Genomic DNA, 17,821 nt, shown 5'->3' with positions numbered 1-17,821 from the left:
GATGACTTATTTCAGTGGAATTTGGATTCGTAATTGGAGTCCCCGACTTATTTTGCATTTTTCTTTAACTTGCCTTGTATGAACTTAGATTCACTGACATTCACTGTAATTTAAGCACGAATCCAAACACATCTTCAACATATATGTCACTTGAATACTTCTTCATGCTGACTTCGGACCCATGTCGCATCTGGGACGCAGATCCATGCCATCCTATACTCGGGTCTCATCCCATAATTGTTGTCTTCTAGTCAAATATCCTTGATAATGTCAAAACAATCCTCTACTTTACTAACTTGAATGTTTTACGTCTCACTCGTGTCTCAAGTATCCCATAATCGTTGTCTCATTTCCTCGCACTCGCAATCGCGCCATTAATCCACTACTTATGCTGCCCCAAGTCTCATAATTTCACTTATGTTTCATGCATCTTATTAACCGTTGTCTCCTTGTCTCGCAGTCTCAATCGTATCATTAATCCACTACTTTGCTTGCCCAAGTGTCATCATCTTACTCATGTTTCACGCATCCCATATAGTTCGTTGTCTCCTTCTGTCGCAGTGTCAATCATGTCACTCACCCTCTACTTACACTCCCCCAAAGCCATCATGTAATACTCGTGACCCCCACAGCCCCAACGCCGTCTCGTTGGACCGCACAAGCGGCCTCGCAAGAAGAACTCCCAGCGCCGTCGCCACGCTTCGCGCTCCACCGCTGCACACTTCAACGGACGACCTGATGCTGCTGGTAAGATCCTTGTATTTGGTATTTTAAAAGTATGACATATGGTTAAAATAGAAGATGAAAACTCCAATTTCGTTGACAAACGAAGATTTTTTGCGATGTTTCAATAAGTAGGGCCCATAATATCAAACAAGTTTCTATTCTGCAGTATAGTAATGCTGTTTTGATGACGTAGGAGGAGACGGCGTGTGGGAAGCGGCCGAGTGGATGGAGGGTCTGGGGCTGACCTCGCGCTACAAGACTGGCGGCGATCACGTCACTGTCGCCGAGTCTGGCGTTTATCTTCTTTACGCGCAAGTATGAGTTCGTTTGTTTTCATGCTTCATTTGTCATATCCTATATTTCTTGTCGATTCTTAATTGGATGAATATTCTAGTCGGTCTTTAAGGCCTACTTTTAATTTTTCAAGAATTACCAAGCAACGACCACAATTTTAGTGACTGCTTCCCTGAAATATCTGGTCCTACGTACTCATCTTGAGATTATTTCACTGAAAAATAGCGAAATTTTTACTTTCGTGTGTTATTATTTTTCTCTGTCAAGAATACCGTATTATACTAATTGAAAAAATATGTATGAATTATTTGAAAATTATTTGAAAATTATTTGAAAATCGTATCGAAAGAGACCTAACGAGGTTATTCAAGAACGGTGAATATATCCTTGATCAACAATCCCCTGTTGTGTAAGAGACTGTGATCTATGGAACTGATTATTAGCTGATATTCATCGAAGCCTCAATGTAATAAATTATTGAATCAACAAAACAGTTTTTCTTTACTCAAATAACAAATATAGTTTAGCAGAGGCTCGATAAAAAAATTATTTTGAACATCACATAATCTATAAATTGTATTACGAATAAACGTCGATACTGTGTTACAGAAGCGCGCTCCGTAACCTTAGCAATGCTTTCATTAGAATTTTCACTGGTTTATTGATCAATCAAGAGACTAAATGCTTCCAAAATATCATTCTTCACATAAATATAACTGATAAAAAAATTTATTATTGGAATCGAATATTATTTATAGAAACATTGTAATACTGACCACAGTGAGCTATTATAACTACTAACGAATATCACGTTGCGGCAGGTCAAATTCGCCATCATCAACCGCGCCGCGGGCTTCGACATTAAAGTGAACAACCGCGCGGAAGCCTCGTGCTCGCACGTCAGCGACGCCTACACTTCTAGCTGCTACACGTCCGTCGTCACCTACTTGCCCAAGGTGACGTGATGGTGGTGCATGTCAGTCGTGCGATGATGGTATCACCTGGTGAGGTGACGTCATGGTACTGCATGTCAGTCGTGCGATGATGGTATCACCTGGTGAGGTGACGTCATGGTACTGCATGTCTGTCGTGCGATGATGGTATCACCTGGTGAGGTGACGTGATGGTGGTGCACGTCAGTCGTGATATAAGTATCACGATTTTCAGTATTTATGATCACAAATCGATTGATTTAAAGTGCCGAAGTTTGTGGTGCGCGAGTGATTCAATTGTCCTGTGAAGAAGCAATTATTTATCGCAATGCATACTGTTGCATTCATCACTAGTAATATTTATAATCAAATACTCTAACAACTCGTGCAGAACTCCGTGGTGCGCGTGCAGAGCCACACGCCCGAGTCGCCCATCCTGCGGCTGCAGGACGGCGAAGAGGCAACGCTCGGTCTCGTCAAGCTGCTCGACGCCCCAGAGTCACAACATCAGCTCTTCGACGCGTAGATCAATTTGTTGATTCAATCTAATTACTGATTGATTTCGAACAATCAATTACGCAGCTTGTCTTCGATTATTAGTTTGTCTATGCATCATTTATTATATTTATTTGCTTACATAAAAAATATATTTATGAACAGTTCTCGGATGCGTGGAGACATTCCCTCCAGGCCACACGTTATACAATATCAACACAACTCTCATTAAACTGGATCCGGATAATCCAAGAATGAATTAACGATTAAATCTGTCATAAATTTGCATTATCTTAGACAAATCTGCCCATTATAAAAATCAAAGCACGAAATTATAAATTTGCGATTTGAGTCAAAGTAGAGGTCATTTCAAGCATAGATTAGCATGTAATCGGTTATTGTTAATCCTATTTCAGTTTTTGTGTTATGTGCATTACCCATTTACATACTTTTTCCCCCTAACACCAAATGGTATTGAATGAAAGAGTTAGATTCTATATTAATATATAGTGCATTCGACACGCTAGACGAGCGATGTCTTAAGCACCCTCACGACACGCTATCACAATTATTATCTATGCCTAAAGTTTGAAACCAAGGCGATAGTTTTTGTAATTTTAATAACTGATTTTTCCTTAGAAAAGATGCAGGATCTTACAAGTGTAAGCTAGCTAATTTCGTGTTGTTCTCGTATAATGTTGCTGACCTGTAACTAACTCATAATTTGTAAGTCTAGTACTCAGTTATGAGGAAATCACTGCGCTATAGTTCAGAAATTGTGGTACCTGAAGTTCGATTTAAGTGTCTCTGCTCGTCCTGCGGCCTTTCTCGTCAACCGTCTCGTAAGCTATCAAAACTGAAAATAATTTTTTAGTTTATGACCGTGTATGAGATTAAAGAGCACAATATCGTCAAATCATTTAAAGGCTGTTAAAGCCGGACAAAATAGTTGAGAAATATCGTTCTAGAGGATCAACCTTTTGATAATTTTTCGTCTTCATGTGATAAGAACGCAACACACTTCATTAAACGATAGAAATTTAGTGTGAAGTATTGTATATGATATCTGTTTTAATGCTAACTTTCACGAAATAATAACTTATTACATCAACATAAATTTACGGTAATGTTTTATTTTAAACAAATTCATAGAAAATTCCATTTGACTAGGTTCACCTCATTAAATTTCGATTCCCATTATAATTACAGCGAACATTTTTAATTCTGTACTGGTGTTAGTTTTTTGTATAGATATTTATATCAACATGAAGTCGTTTAAAAACGTACCTTTTCGTTTCATTTCCAACTGCTGGTGATATTGCCGCTAAAGTTTAGAGGTCGGCGCCTGAAGATAATGGCGGCGTATGGTCAGTGTGAGCCAAGCTCTCGCGTGAGCATGATATGGCATCGTCTGACGTTGTGACAGAAGTTGGAATTCAACCCGAGATACAAGAAGTTGAAATCGATGCAATGCCGGTCGATATACCAGTTGAAGCAATGGAGTCGTATGGTGGACAAGTAATATCGTTTCAACAATTACCTGAACCAGGCAGAGAAGAAATTGTTTTTCACTCCCAGGAAGTTGGCGGTGAACAAGAAATTCCTTACCAACAAGTTTTACCCATACAAATGGACAGTGATTTAACTATTGAATCTTTGCCCGGCACGTCTAAAAGATCTGGTAGAAAACCTAATAAAAGAAGGCGAGATGATGATGGGAGTCCGACTATGATTATTGGACAACGTTGGGAACAGAAACAAGTTCAAATCAAGACCTTGGAAGGAGAGTTTTCCGTTACCATGTGGTCATCTGGTGTAGATGATGGTAAGTTTGAACCATAAAATTTCAGAATTTTTCCTAATCATTACCTTAGCTTAATGCTCCATGGACTTGATAAATATTATTGCATGTTTTATACTTTTGATATACCTACGTGTATTATTTCGTTAATCTGCAAATTTGTGCTCTAAATGTAAGTCGGTTACTTTCAGTGAGCTGTTATATTGATTTAATAATCTAAGTGACGTAGAATTTTTCACGTTGTTGAGATTTCGCGAAGATTGGCACTGAGGCCGACTTGTTTGTTATTGTTTTGGTGTGCCGCCATTGAAATGTCTGGGCGCAGCCATGTTTCAAATATGGCTGCTGTCCTGAAAACATGGCGGCCATTGAGCAGCAAGGGACGTTATTGTGTCACGATAACAGCGTCCAATTAGTTAATTCACAAATTTTTTTCAAACCTTATGATAATTTTTGCGATTAAGAACCCAAATAGTTATTGTCCACGTAAGATTTGATCTTGTTATTCATTTTGGAAATTTATTCGAGTTTAGATGTGTGGATTGCAACTAAAGAATATTTTCGTTTTCTAATTCCGAACTAATAAGAAAAATTCGGATTAGAGGGCTAACTGAATTGGCAAGGAGAATTGAGAAGAACTGTTTATTTAAAAAAAAAGACGTTAAATTCTGTCCACAGGCCCAGGTTCAAAATAAATTCTTTTCAGTACTTAAAAGTTAAAACAGTTTGTTCTAGGCCTAGGGTCATAATTTAATGATAGGTCGGTCACGCTCGCGCAAAGCGTACGGTACCAACGTGATTTAATCATTTATTTTCGCTTGCCATTAAAGTTAAGTGTAACGTCCCTTCGATCTCGAAGTTTGTTTTAACCAGACGCCAGGATAATTGCTTTGTAGAATGAGAATAATAATAATTTCTTTTAATATCAAAGTCATAATTGATCATAATATTTAATCAAATAATTAATAACTACTAGTCTACGTACTAACTACCGTAGATGATTATTTCCAGGATACCATGCTAAGCTTTTATGTTTTTGATTTCAATTTCTATTTTGAAATGTAAGACTCCTTCATTGCTTATCATGGCTATGTCAATTAAAGCTTCAAACAAATGTGAATGAATTTGTTTCTATGCTGTTACATTATTTTGTGCAGTTCTAGACTTGATCAAATGAATTACCCGGATGACAGAGCATTGAATTGATTTTACTTTTTGCTTAAGAGGGTTTTTGATACAAAAATTTACAAAACAAACATATTCATTTGAAGTTCATTAAAGTTTTGGGTTTACTTTAACTTGTAATTTATATATATATATATATATATATATATAGCTACCGGATTTGTCTAAAATAAAATTTGAGATATATATATATATAAAATGTTATATATATATATATATATATATTACATTTGAAACGTCGTTAATAAACTAAAACTACTTCCTGATATATGCCTTTCGATCTACCAACGTCATCTGAAAAATTGTCTGACTCATTGATAATTTAAATAAATGAATTCTCTGGTCGTTAATCGCACGCGTATAAATCAACAAATTCTGCCATCCAAAACTAATTTTTGCAATAAAGACCCGGCAGCAGGAGAGAAAATGATTACTGTGAGACACAGAACTAAACCAATTGCTAGAAAAATCAGCAGTGAGGTAAAAATATGAAAACTAGAGACTCAGAAAAGTATCTGAAACGGTCTCAGAGTATTACAATCGAGCAATTTCATCTCAAGATCATCTATGAATTAAACTGGCTCCGCAACAACCTTGACAACAACGTCAAACCCTGGACCATACCAAGCAATGTCAAATGCAAAAAAGTGGAAGTTCTTCAAGAGGCTGGTGTAGTCTGTAAATTTTGCTTCAAAGAAGGTTGTAGATTTCTTCATTATTTGGATTGCATTTGGGTAATTGCAGTAATGACTACGACATTGAACTACCATTTCTCCCACCATCTGAGACAAGCTCACAACCAGACCAGGTCTCAAAGTATTACAAAGAAGCGATTAAAGTAAAGTAAAGTAAAGTATTACAAAGAAGCGACACTTTGGATCAACAACCAGGACACAGAGATGCTATCTTATTAGCTACCTCCAACCCGGAGGGCAAGTGAACCACACGCAACAATCTCGCAACCAAACCGTCACTCACTTTGTGCTGAAGGAACCCACCAGCATTGTCATCAAGCAGTGGCCTGACATCAATCGACCGAAGATGGCTAGCCTCATCGTCTCTACGCATTGGATGCCTGCTATCTCTTTCTTAACTGCCTGATTTGGCTGAACCTTGAAATGGTTTTCAGAGTGATTTTCTGATTCAAAATTTTACTGTAGTATCCTATTTACGTATATTATGTACTTATTTCCACCAGAATTTCAATATTTAATGCTCTTTGTAACTTGAATAATATGCGTTTAAAAATTACTTTTTAAAGACAACACTTCTGAACAATCCAGTGTCTTGGATGTTACACATGTACAATGAATTTCTAATTTTATTTTCAAATTTAAAAAAAAATTATTTTTCACAAATTTTTTAAGACATCAAAATTTTGTAAATTTTCAAAATTATTTATTCCGTCAATTGATTCATGCATTGTCTCTGACTTTATGCAATTATGCAAAATTTCAGATCAATTGGACAGGTCAAATTGTGTCATATATGGATTATAAGATTTGTAGCAGATGAAATTATTTTTATTTTTTTAATATGAAATTTTTTTTTAATTTATAAAATTATTTATTCTGTCAATTGATTCATGCATTGTCTCCAACTTCACGCAAGTGTGCAAAATTTCAGAGCGATTGGACAGGTAGAAGTATGTTAAATATCAATTATAAGATATGTAGCAGACAGACAAACAAGAAGTGAAGTTAAAGAGAAGTGTTGTAAAATGGATGTTTGTTACATTTGAAACGTCATTAACAAACTAAAACTACTTCCTGATATATGCCTTTCGATCTACCAACGTCATCTGAAAAATTGTCCGACTCATTGATAATTTAAATAAACGAATTCTCTGGTCATTAATTGCACGCGTATAAATCAACAAATTCTGCCATCCAAAACTAATATATATAGATATATATATATAATCTTTTTTTTCTTGCTTTTTACTTATTTTTGTAATTGAATTCATAGTAATTGTGATTTGTAGCATACTATACATTTGATTTATTCTTGGTGCAAATTTATATGCCTAATAAGGTTTAAATTCAATTTTAACCTGTGCAGATGAGTTGAGCAATCCAGAACCTGATCCTGACTATGCGGAGTATATGGCTGGGTCCAGCCGCAAGCTGGGTGCTGGTGGAGTCCCTGATGTTGACCTCAGTGACCCAAAACAACTTGCAGAATTTGCTAAAATCAAACCAAAGAAAAGTCCAATTGCAGATGTAGCAAGAACTATTGCCTGTCCGCACAAGGTAAGTAGAGTTCTCTGGTCTTATATGGAGTTATCTCATGTTTTTTGCCAGTTTATCTCATGAAATTACTACAAATTTTTAAAAACACTAATGGACACTATCACTGATTATTATTATGAATGTAGGACAACATTTTTGGGAGAAATGCAATTGGTGTGCTGAAAAATTGATATAACAAATGTCTAATTCCCATTTGTATTCTGACTAGTGATGGGTAACCATTTCATCTTGCAGTGGGCTAGAATTTTGTTTAACTTTTGCCTAACTTTTGTTTAAACCTTATTAGGCATAGGCACTTTGTGTAGGCTTTTCTTTGCCCATCATTGACATTTTTCATTATGCTATATCTCAATCTTGTTTCTTTATCAAAGAATGAAAAAAAAAGAGTTGAACCATGACTAACTTGTTACATGTATATAGGTATATAGGTACTTAGAATAATATATACCTATTCACCATTGCTCACTGACTATTTTATTTTGGTAATTTTACTTCATTATCCTGCATCTTATGCTCTACCGGTATGTACCTATTCATTTAAATGTGTAGAAAAGCCTTGCTTTGAAACCTAATTTCTTTCAAATATAGAAGTCTTACTATCTCATCTGTTCAGACAGTTTTGCAAAAGAGAATTTATGCCTGTGAATATAATCATGAATGATTTTTTTAATTTTACTGCAGGTATAAATCTTGTCTTGATTAGAATTTATTTTTTCAGGGCTGCAGTAAAATGTTCCGTGACAACAGTGCAATGAGGAAACACCTCCACACTCATGGCCCCCGTGTCCATGTATGTGCGGAGTGTGGCAAGGCATTTGTTGAGTCCTCTAAACTAAAGCGTCATCAACTTGTTCACACAGGAGAGAAACCCTTCCAAGTGAGTTCTTCTACTTGAATTTGTATGTTGCCAAAATTTGGCCATATATGTTTATTAAATAGTGCATCAAAATATTTTTCTTGTTTTTTATTTATAGTGATCAAAGTAGTTGTAGTAATTATAGTAAAGTAATTGCTCAACACATTCTGTCTGGTTTCCTTTTTGATTCATGTATGATTTTATTGTTCTGAGAATTGCCTGGATTTTTTGCAGACTCATTTAAATTTTGAATGAACAGAACGGTTAAGATTCTTTTAATGGAGACTTCCTGACTACCGTAGATAAAGTTCTTGACTTCTATTGAATATCTTAATTATTTATTGTTATTATTAATTAAAGTAAGGCTTTCGTAAGCCAATGTTATTTTATTAATTTCTATGATCATGATTTATCTAGAACTTTGAAATCTTTTTAATAAAAATTTTGTTCTCTGTTTTTTTTATGAATCTTTTTCCGTTTCCTATCCATTTAATTACCTTACTCCACTTACAAAATAATTATTATGTCCAATTAATTTACCTTACAGTGCACATTCGAAGGATGTGGCAAGAGGTTCTCTTTGGACTTCAATTTACGCACGCACGTTCGGATCCACACTGGCGACCGGCCGTACGTGTGTCCTTTTGATGGCTGCAACAAGAAATTTGCACAAAGTACAAATCTTAAGTCTCACATCCTCACACACGCTAAGGCAAAGTAAGTGTTTCTGTATCTGGGGCCATACTTTCAAAACTCGCTAAGTGAACGTAAGTACTTACGCTCAATTTTCTTGTCTATTATTGGTGGATTTTGCTTGAAAGGCCGTCAATGATTGGCTGATGAACTTACGATCTCTTAACTGTTTTTAAAAGAGTGGCTTGAAAGGCCGTCAATGATTGGCTGATGAACTTACGATCTCTTAACTTTTTTTTGAAAGTATGGGCCCCAGGTGTCTATTGAGCTAGTTTAAAAGGTCCGCTTTTTTAATATTTCTCAAGTTTGATGATTAATGCACAAAAGTAGAAATTGACTTGTGATTTGTTTTGTGCTAAAAGTTCCATGGCGTTTTTATTAAGGTCATTCATAAATGTTGGAAAAAATTATATTTATAATTTTTTTCAGAAACAACATGAGGGCAAACAATAACAATTCAGGGGCTGACACCACCCCTCAATACGAGACCGAATACAATCTACCCTCGCAGACGCAGCAATACGTGCAGGTAGAAATGCCTTCACCTGAAGACCAGCAGTTCGTTATCTACACAAGCTAGGAGGAGGCCATCAGCCTCGTGCAGCTCTAGTCCTGTGCACAAGGCTGAGGCCTGATCAGCTCTTCAAGAATCTTTTTTTATGTTTTTATGATGGTGTGGACTGCCTCGGCCTAGCAAATCCAATAATAGAGAAGTTTGCTCTATGTCTTCAGAATAATTTGTTCCGTTAGCTTCATTTGCACTCGTGTCCTACTTTCAACACTGGTGAATAATGGGGAATTTCGCGTTGAGTGATTATTCCCTTACTTCTTGATCAATTGGTTTTGGGACTTATATTGTCACTGGTCTGTTGATGCGTTAGGTACTAACTGATATCATAATATCAAAATATCTTTCAAATACTGGGTAATTTCGAAAATGTTTAACATTTAATTTTTTTTTAGTATGTTATGATGCTGTGACAGACCCATTACCTTCAAAAATCGTTACCTGCATTGAAAAAAACTCAAATAGGGACTAAGAACTTTTGGCTGAGACTCAAACCACTGAGACCTTCTGTAAAGTATTATCTGAATTGAAAACCATTTCAAATAGTTGATCGGGAGAGTAGTTGATCTTGATCTGAAGTCGACGCTAGTTTATTTCATAACATGTTCTTCTCAGTATTCCATGAGAGGTTGGAAAGCATCTTCTGCTTCGAGATCATACTTTTGACGTCTAATTTTTCTTACTTCTCTGCCTCACTAAAGTTTTCACTCATTTGTGGTCAAATTCAATTCCTAAATTAGCATGGTAGATTGATTATTTATTTAATCTTGTACAAAATTTATTTGAAATAATCCTTTCGGAAATTGTTTTATATTTTTTAATTTAGTTTGACATTCGGATGTTCTTATGGGTCGGAGAATAGATTAGCTCGTGCCTTGTCTCATAACCTTTCAAGTTATGCAGGGTTATTGCAAATTATTCGTAGCTTATATTATGAATGATACCAATTTCTGTACTGTTCACCAAGTCCTGATGGTTCATAGGCAGTAATAATATTCACCTATATGCCGATCTGACTTCCCATATTTTTAGTGTTACTTATCTGTAATTTCTAACAACTATTCACTGCCGATTCTAGCGTGCGATCACATTCTTCGATTCATGATGCTATTCCTACCTGAGTTATGAAATGAATAGCGCAGTTGAGGATATTTTGATAGCCTTCTTTTCATCAGCTTACTTGCAGCACTGACCTTACTTCACCGAATTGGAGCAAGCTAATGCATCGTATTTCGTTTCTTTCTTCCCTAATATCTGATCGCTGCTCTTCTCGGCTTCCTACTCACTTTGATACCAGTATTCATCGAATTCTTTCTACTATTCTCATTACTTATGGACAGCCTAAACCAAATAAATAAGTTGCGTTCTCATTGACAGTAGAAAAAATTTCTTTTCGTTCTTTGTTTTAACACTAGATGAATTTAAACTAGTGAGTTATTGGTCGAATATCTCGTTTATCGTTCTTTTTGGTTTATCAATATCTTGCTCTCTTGTTCAGAGAGTGATAGATCTCCTGTAACTTTTTATGCAACCCCGTGACAATCTAACCACCATCGATAGCTCGCTCGTTTATTTTTGGTTATCGATGATTTTATACAAATTAAACTGAAAGTTTTATATCTACTTTCCCGTAATTTTCTCTCGTGATTTTGCCTCTAATGCAATTGTATTAGAGTTGGACGGTCAGAAATTTGCTTTGCTCGGAACGAAGAAGCTCATGTTGAGCTCGTGACGCTTAGTTTGCCTAGTGATAGGTGGTGTTTATTTTCTAATTTGTCCCGCACGATCTTTATTACGTTTACCAAGTGTAAATAATTGTGCATTTATTAGTTATTGTCTTATAAACTATGTAAGTTTTCATGTTTTTAATTCGTTGACTACCATTGGAAAAGTCAGGTAATCGGAGGAAATAAAACATACTGAGAGGTCAGGCGGCGTTTAGTTGGTTTACGAAGCATTTGCTTAGCAGATTCACATAGTGTTTAACGACCGACAAGTTTCCAATTTAGGTAGGTACTCAATTTAAGAAGGAACTGCAGTGCTAGGGACTGGGGCTCTGTGTATCTGGTCTAAATCATTTATGTACTTAAACTCATCTTATGATTTCGTTATTTATTGGTGCGGTCGTTCATTTCATATGTTCTGCGTTAGTGGCATTTTGATAGACTTTAAGAGTTTCTGTCCAAATGCTGTGAGCTAAAATCCTGATCCGTGTCTTATATTGATTATAATGACTGAGTAGATTATGTATATATAAATATCATGATTACCACGCATTGCGTGGCATTCCTTGCAAATAAAGTACATTTTTATACTATGTTCAGACTTAAACTTTCCTTTAGCACTACTAATTCTTGTTCGATACTCAGCGTCTTCACGTTTGAAATTCGTCGTTTCCGGTTTTAGATACACGTATTAACTCTGAAAGTTGCAGTCATCGTTTTGCCAGCACTTAGTTTAGGACAAGCAGGATACAGTGAAATTCTTATTCAATGTTCTGTATGCTCTACCTTTGGCCTTGTTAAAAGCCAATGTTCACGCTTATGGTCAAATCTAGATTATTAAGAGATTAACGCAGAAATTGTTCGTTCGAAATACTAAGTGCCTTATTGAAATTGGATTGTGGAAATCTGTGTACGAAGATGAACGTTTGATTCGAGTATTATCTGACTTCATTTTAAAATAATTCTCGCTTGTCATTGTTGCAGACGCTTTTGATCGAATTATCCTTCACGCTAAAGAGCATCAAATGCTAATTTTACGAAATTCGTGACCGGCGTGCTTCCATGAATTTGAATGTAATATTTTGATTTTTGCTGGTATCTGACGCACTAGGTATGATTGCGCGTAATTAAAAATTTTCAGCATGGTGCGTTTCAGCTAAATTTGATGCGAAATCTCATTAAGGGGACCTTTTGAGATTGAATTCCATTACCCTTGAGTGAACACCATAACAGAGTCAATTAAAGAAGTCAACTTTTGCTCCGTTCTATATTACTCTTGCAGACAGAATTTTATAATCCATGTGCACTACGGTAGTCCATCAATGGTTAAATGCATCAGTTTTTTACGAAACAATGGTATCCTCCGCGCACAACTTCTATCGGAAAAGCAGCAGATGTTTCAATATTTCCTTGCCATGAAGATCAAAGCGCAAGCTTCCAATGTTCATGTGGCGCTGTTGCTGGATTCTGCTCACAGCAGCGTTATCAGGAGTGACAGTGGAAAGAGAAAACAGGAGAGGAGGTGCCGCCTGTGAAATGATATCGCGCCGTGAACCAAACTAATTAATTTGGAGTACAAACGAAAATTTGTGAGAATTTTGTCTAAATAAGTCGGTGCCTCCAGTTACTGACTTTAAAATGGGAAGATACTACAGTAGAAGTATATTTTGGTTCAAAAACGTGTAAAAAAATTGTCAGGAATCATAATAAGTAAATAAATTGCAATTAATGGGGATGCTGAACGAACTATTTTGCGCCACCGGCCTCTGCCAGCATCCGAAGCGCAGTGGCGCGCGAGAGCAGCGTTGTGATGACTTACGTCAGTAGCACTGGCACAGCTCTACGAACGCATTTTCAAATATTTCTAACGAGCTTTATTAAGTTGTTAATCAGAGTGATTTATTTCAGTTTATTATCAACTCATAATTCTGGACCTCTTTCGTAACATTGTTGGCTAGCGGGATGAAGTTTTTTTTAACCGAATAGTGGCACCGCCTTTTCTTTTCCGAGCGTCGTCCATGAGAAATTTCGTGTGCAGCAAGGTCTCACCTTTCGTTTAGTTACGCTCGTTCAATACTGATCACATTGTGGATGATTGTGCTATGTGCGTTCAAAAGAGTTGCAGTGGGTAGGTTAAGTAATTGATTGATTCTATTACTAGATGGAATTTAACAGTGTTCCTTGAGACGATGAGGATTCCGAAGATTGAGGAATATGTCGGAGTGTTACTTCAGTCTAAATGCATGTATAAGAATTAATTTGACCTATTCAACTCCTTATCACCGGTTATCTTTTGTGTCTCTAAAATATGGAAACGTGCTTGCATATTTGTGGCGTGGAAAAATCCCAGGCTGGCGGCTCCAAGAGATGATCAATCGGATGAGTTTCTCGCGCGCAATTCGAAACACGTAATAACAGACAAAATGTTTAGATTTTATGTTGTGTCTGAGCCTGCGGTCTGGGCAAATTATTAAAAAAAATTAGCATATGTTGCCCTAATTCGTGAGAACGAATCGAGTGCAAATTTTCAGTATGCACTGTTTGTTTTCATTAAACTTGCGTGTAAATTATCCAGAAAAATGAAATGCACACATTATTGGGACAATGGGACTTAGGACTACTTTCGCGGGGAGCGCTGCCGTAGCCCAAAAATTTGACTCTTAAATCAGCCCAAAAGCCAATGCCAACCCTCTACATGCAATAGAAATAGTCAGTCTAATACCTATGCAGCTGTTCTTACTTGCCTCATCTCGCCACACCAGCTTGAAACAAGCAATGCCTCATCCCACAAACTGATACTACAAACGGATTACGCCCAATAGCTCCTACACCAATTATTTAAGCCCATACTATCACTTCTTACAAATGCCGTAAGCCACAGGGTCCGCAGACCGCACCAGACTGCCGTAAATGGGAACGGCCCCGCACCGGACTGTCGCATCACCTTACCCACTTCGCAGGCGTAAGCCCAGCCCTAACGCTCACCAGCATCTTCTACCTCCACACTTACCCCATTCCCTCCACCTTTCCGCGATACCGCGAAGGGGTTAGGTTAGGTTAGGTTTTGGCTAATTTGCTCTGCAGCATGCTTGCGCACGGGGTGAAGTATGAAAATTATGCTGGTATTGGGCAATGCTGGGTTATTTCAGTCGTCCCCTTTCGCGCATCGTAGGTCGAGGTTGTGAGATAGCACACCCGTACCTGTTAACTACATGTGCTAGTGTTAGTGTAGCGAAAGTTGCTATACGTCATATCGCCCGCATGTTCGTTCAATCAACGTTCCATTTTAGTTTTTTGTCTCTAATAGATCATTTCTTTCATTTATTAGAAAGTGACTTATTCTTTTAATATAAAAATTCACATGCGAAATAAAAAATAAATATGGATCAATGCGAAAGTTTTATTTAAAAATAATTGTTATCTTGACAAATGTTGAAACATCAAAGAAACGCAAAAATTACAAACAATACATTTGGATCTAAAAGTAAAAAATTTGTTATCTAAAAGTAAAATCTAAAAGTAAAAAATTTGGACTCGCCTGCTGTACGAAAGGGAGCCAGTGGATGCATTGTACCTCGATTTTGCCAAAGCATTTGACAGTGTTCCGCATGAGCGGCTGTTGCTCTTCAAACTATCGCCAGTCATGAAAAGATCCGATCAAATGATACGAGTTTAGATCTATGAACAAGGCACGAAAAGGAAAAGAATCGGCGACAGGCCACATCAGGCCTACATTTCAGCGCCGACATCATTATGTTATGTTATGTTATGTTATACATTTTAATAATGCAGTTTCATTGTAATGAATTTCCATGCGGAGGGTGTAAATTGAACAACAGAAGTTATTTTTACAACACTTCTCTTTAACTTCACTTCTTGTCTGTTTGTCTGTGTATCTGCTACAAATCTTGTAATCGAAATTTAATACACTTCTACTTATCCTATTGATCTGAAATTTTGCACACTTGTGTAAAGTTGGAGGCAATGCATGAATCAAATGTCAAAATAAATGATTTTAAAAAGTAAAAAAAAAATTTTTCAATATTAAAAAAATTTTAAAAATAATTTTATCAGCTACAAATATTATAACTGATATTTGACACACTTTTACCTGTCTAATTGATCTGAAATTTTGCACACTTGTGTGAAATCAGAGGCAATGCATGAATCAATTAATAGAATAAATAATTTTGAAAAAAAATTATAAATTAAAAAAATTTATATATTAAAAAAATTGAAAAATTAATTTTTTTAATATTCGAATATTAAATGAGAAATTCATTGTACATCTGTAAGATTGGAGATACTGGATTCTTTGGAAGTGTTGTCTTTAAAAAGTAATTTTTAAACGTATATTATTAATCTCATACTCACGATGATTCTCACTTGCAACATAGTACTGTACAATGTTACTTGTTTTGTGGTGTTGAAAATGTCGATAAAAATATGAAAGAAAAGTCCATTTCTTTGAATATTTATTTATTTTGTAAACAAAATGATGCAAACTTTTGCATCTGGTATCGAACTCAAATGTGGGGCGTGCGTGATATGTAAGATACCACCGACACCACCAACAACTGGGTTCATTTAGTCGTTGATGAGTCGTCCAATTACGATGACGGCCTGTCTGTCTGTTACACTGCCTGTCTCCCTTTTACATCGCCTGTCTGCCTGTTACACGAGTAAGAAGGCGTCAGCTCAGACAAAAGAATCTACGTATATAGTAGACGCCTTTGAAATGTTTATATCTACGAGTCTATTGTATCTGGGTGGATAGTGGCCCTGGAAATAATCAATTAAAATTGTCTAAATTGAATGGAATCGCTGTTATTTGCAAAATTGACAGCGAAAGAACAAAATTGTTTTCAGTGAAGTAGAACCCGCCTTTAATTTTGGTTGACTCGTCAGGAATATGGTTAACATGTCAGGAAATACTTTTCAATTGAACTTTATGATGAAGTTAGTCAGTGAATAATTTTGTTTCGAAGGCTATTAGTAGAGACGTCGTCGTGAAAATTCTGTTTACATGAAATGGCTGCACGTGGGCGAAAAAATTTGGAATTGTTTCAAAGTTTCATCACGATGTTGCTTATAACTGTCCGTTTTCATTAAATCGTTCTGACCATGAAAATAACGCCGTTCGCTAGCAAAATTTCATTTTGCTTCTTTTTGACATATTTCTTGAATGACGTCTCGTGTTAATGTAAATTTAGCCGAGTTCAAAACTTTGTATCACACTAAAACTGTTCATTGGCGTAGTAAACGTACTCTACATGAAATGCAAACCGAATTTGCCATTTTATATATTTGTTCAAAGTCACCGCCTGAGACATCCCAATTGAATGCTTTAGAGTTTAGACGAAATGTGTAGGGAGCACTGGGAGGCTTACTTTCTTGGCCATTGGTTTTAAAACAAAAAAGACGCGCGAAGAAAATGTTATTGAATATATTCAGGGTAAATTTTCAAACCAAGGAATCTTTTTTGTGTAACTAATTTATCATGTCAATCAATAAAACAAGGATGGCACTAGTGATCATGACTCAGACGAGGCCAGTCCCCCATTGTGCGCGGGCCCTTTTATGGCTCCAGAAGGCTTGTGATCGGGAGGAGCACTTCACCATTGCTGGAGATATCATTCGGTGTCGACGCCTCGTGCCAGCCGCACCTGTAAAGCTGGAGGGGCCGTAATTGTGCTGCTTGTATATTAAAAAAATCGAAGTTCAGTGTTTCTAGCTACGGCGGCGCATGAGCGGCAAAGAAATAGTGTGCAGAACATTGTTAGGAGAGCTTATATTTTTACTTAGGTTGTCCTTATTGTCTTCTTAGGACGTTTTTAGACCATATAAATTTATGTCGAGTTTAGTTTTACTCTCAAACTGACTATAAGCTGGGTCAAGAACTCTAGTCCCTGACTCATCTTCTTCAATGCTCTTTCAATTCACGGCCGAATTTATCATGGGTCAAAGGCGTTAGTGAGTAAAATCTCAATTGAGGCTAATTTATTATAGATAGATGAGGAATTATTCGCCTAACTTGAATGTGCCATTGCATATTTAAACTTGAAGCACGGTTCGTCAATTAGGAATAGCTTGATTGGGCTACTGGAACGCACAACGGTTCACTCTTTAACCAAAATAGTTCGTTTTGCCATGAATGAAGAATGATATAATGATTATTTATGGAGGCATGAACAAGCATAGCGATGGTTAGCACACATAAGTGTGTTAATTACATTACTCGGTAGGAATTTCATAAATGCGATGGTTAGCATAGATTAGTGTGTCAATTATATTA

General features: G+C 36.5%; 2 protein-coding genes across 3 annotated transcripts in view; both read left to right on the top strand.

Moving 5' to 3' along the window:
- The window catches only part of LOC108677581, a 28,649-nt gene extending 24,916 nt beyond the window's left edge, over window positions 1–3,733 (top strand). For both annotated transcript variants that reach the window (XM_018165823.2, XM_018165824.2), the window contains 4 exons: window positions 633–747; window positions 920–1,041; window positions 1,842–1,976; window positions 2,344–3,733. In XM_018165823.2, the coding sequence (XP_018021312.1) occupies window positions 633–747; window positions 920–1,041; window positions 1,842–1,976; window positions 2,344–2,478 (507 nt within the window). In that variant the 3' untranslated portion in view covers window positions 2,479–3,733. The remainder of the gene's footprint in view (window positions 1–632; window positions 748–919; window positions 1,042–1,841; window positions 1,977–2,343) is intronic.
- A 69-nt stretch (window positions 3,734–3,802) lies between these two features.
- LOC108677584 (transcriptional repressor protein YY1) lies at window positions 3,803–12,121 on the top strand. The gene is made up of 5 exons (XM_018165827.2): window positions 3,803–4,272; window positions 7,495–7,685; window positions 8,404–8,562; window positions 9,089–9,258; window positions 9,664–12,121. The coding sequence occupies exons 1-5, from the start codon at window positions 3,849–3,851 to the stop codon at window positions 9,812–9,814; spliced, it is 1,095 nt and encodes a 364-aa protein (XP_018021316.1). The 5' UTR covers window positions 3,803–3,848; the 3' UTR covers window positions 9,815–12,121.
- Window positions 12,122–17,821: the final 5,700 nt, after the last annotated feature.

This window comes from Hyalella azteca, unplaced genomic scaffold, assembly GCF_000764305.2.
Source record: "Hyalella azteca isolate HAZT.00-mixed unplaced genomic scaffold, Hazt_2.0.2 contig5529, whole genome shotgun sequence".
NCBI classification, from domain to species: Eukaryota; Metazoa; Arthropoda; class Malacostraca; order Amphipoda; family Hyalellidae; genus Hyalella; species Hyalella azteca.
Note: the sequence above shows the minus strand (reverse complement) of the source record. Positions and strands in the feature narration are given on the sequence as shown.

Coding starts and splice junctions, on each gene's coding strand:
- LOC108677584 (XM_018165827.2), top strand. CDS start 3,849: ATGGCATCGTCTGACGTTGTGACAGAAGTTGGAATTCAACCCGAGATA. Junction 4,273..7,494: donor GTCATCTGGTGTAGATGATG/GTAAGTTTGAAC, acceptor TAACCTGTGCAG/ATGAGTTGAGCAATCCAGAA. Junction 8,563..9,088: donor CAGGAGAGAAACCCTTCCAA/GTGAGTTCTTCT, acceptor TTTACCTTACAG/TGCACATTCGAAGGATGTGG.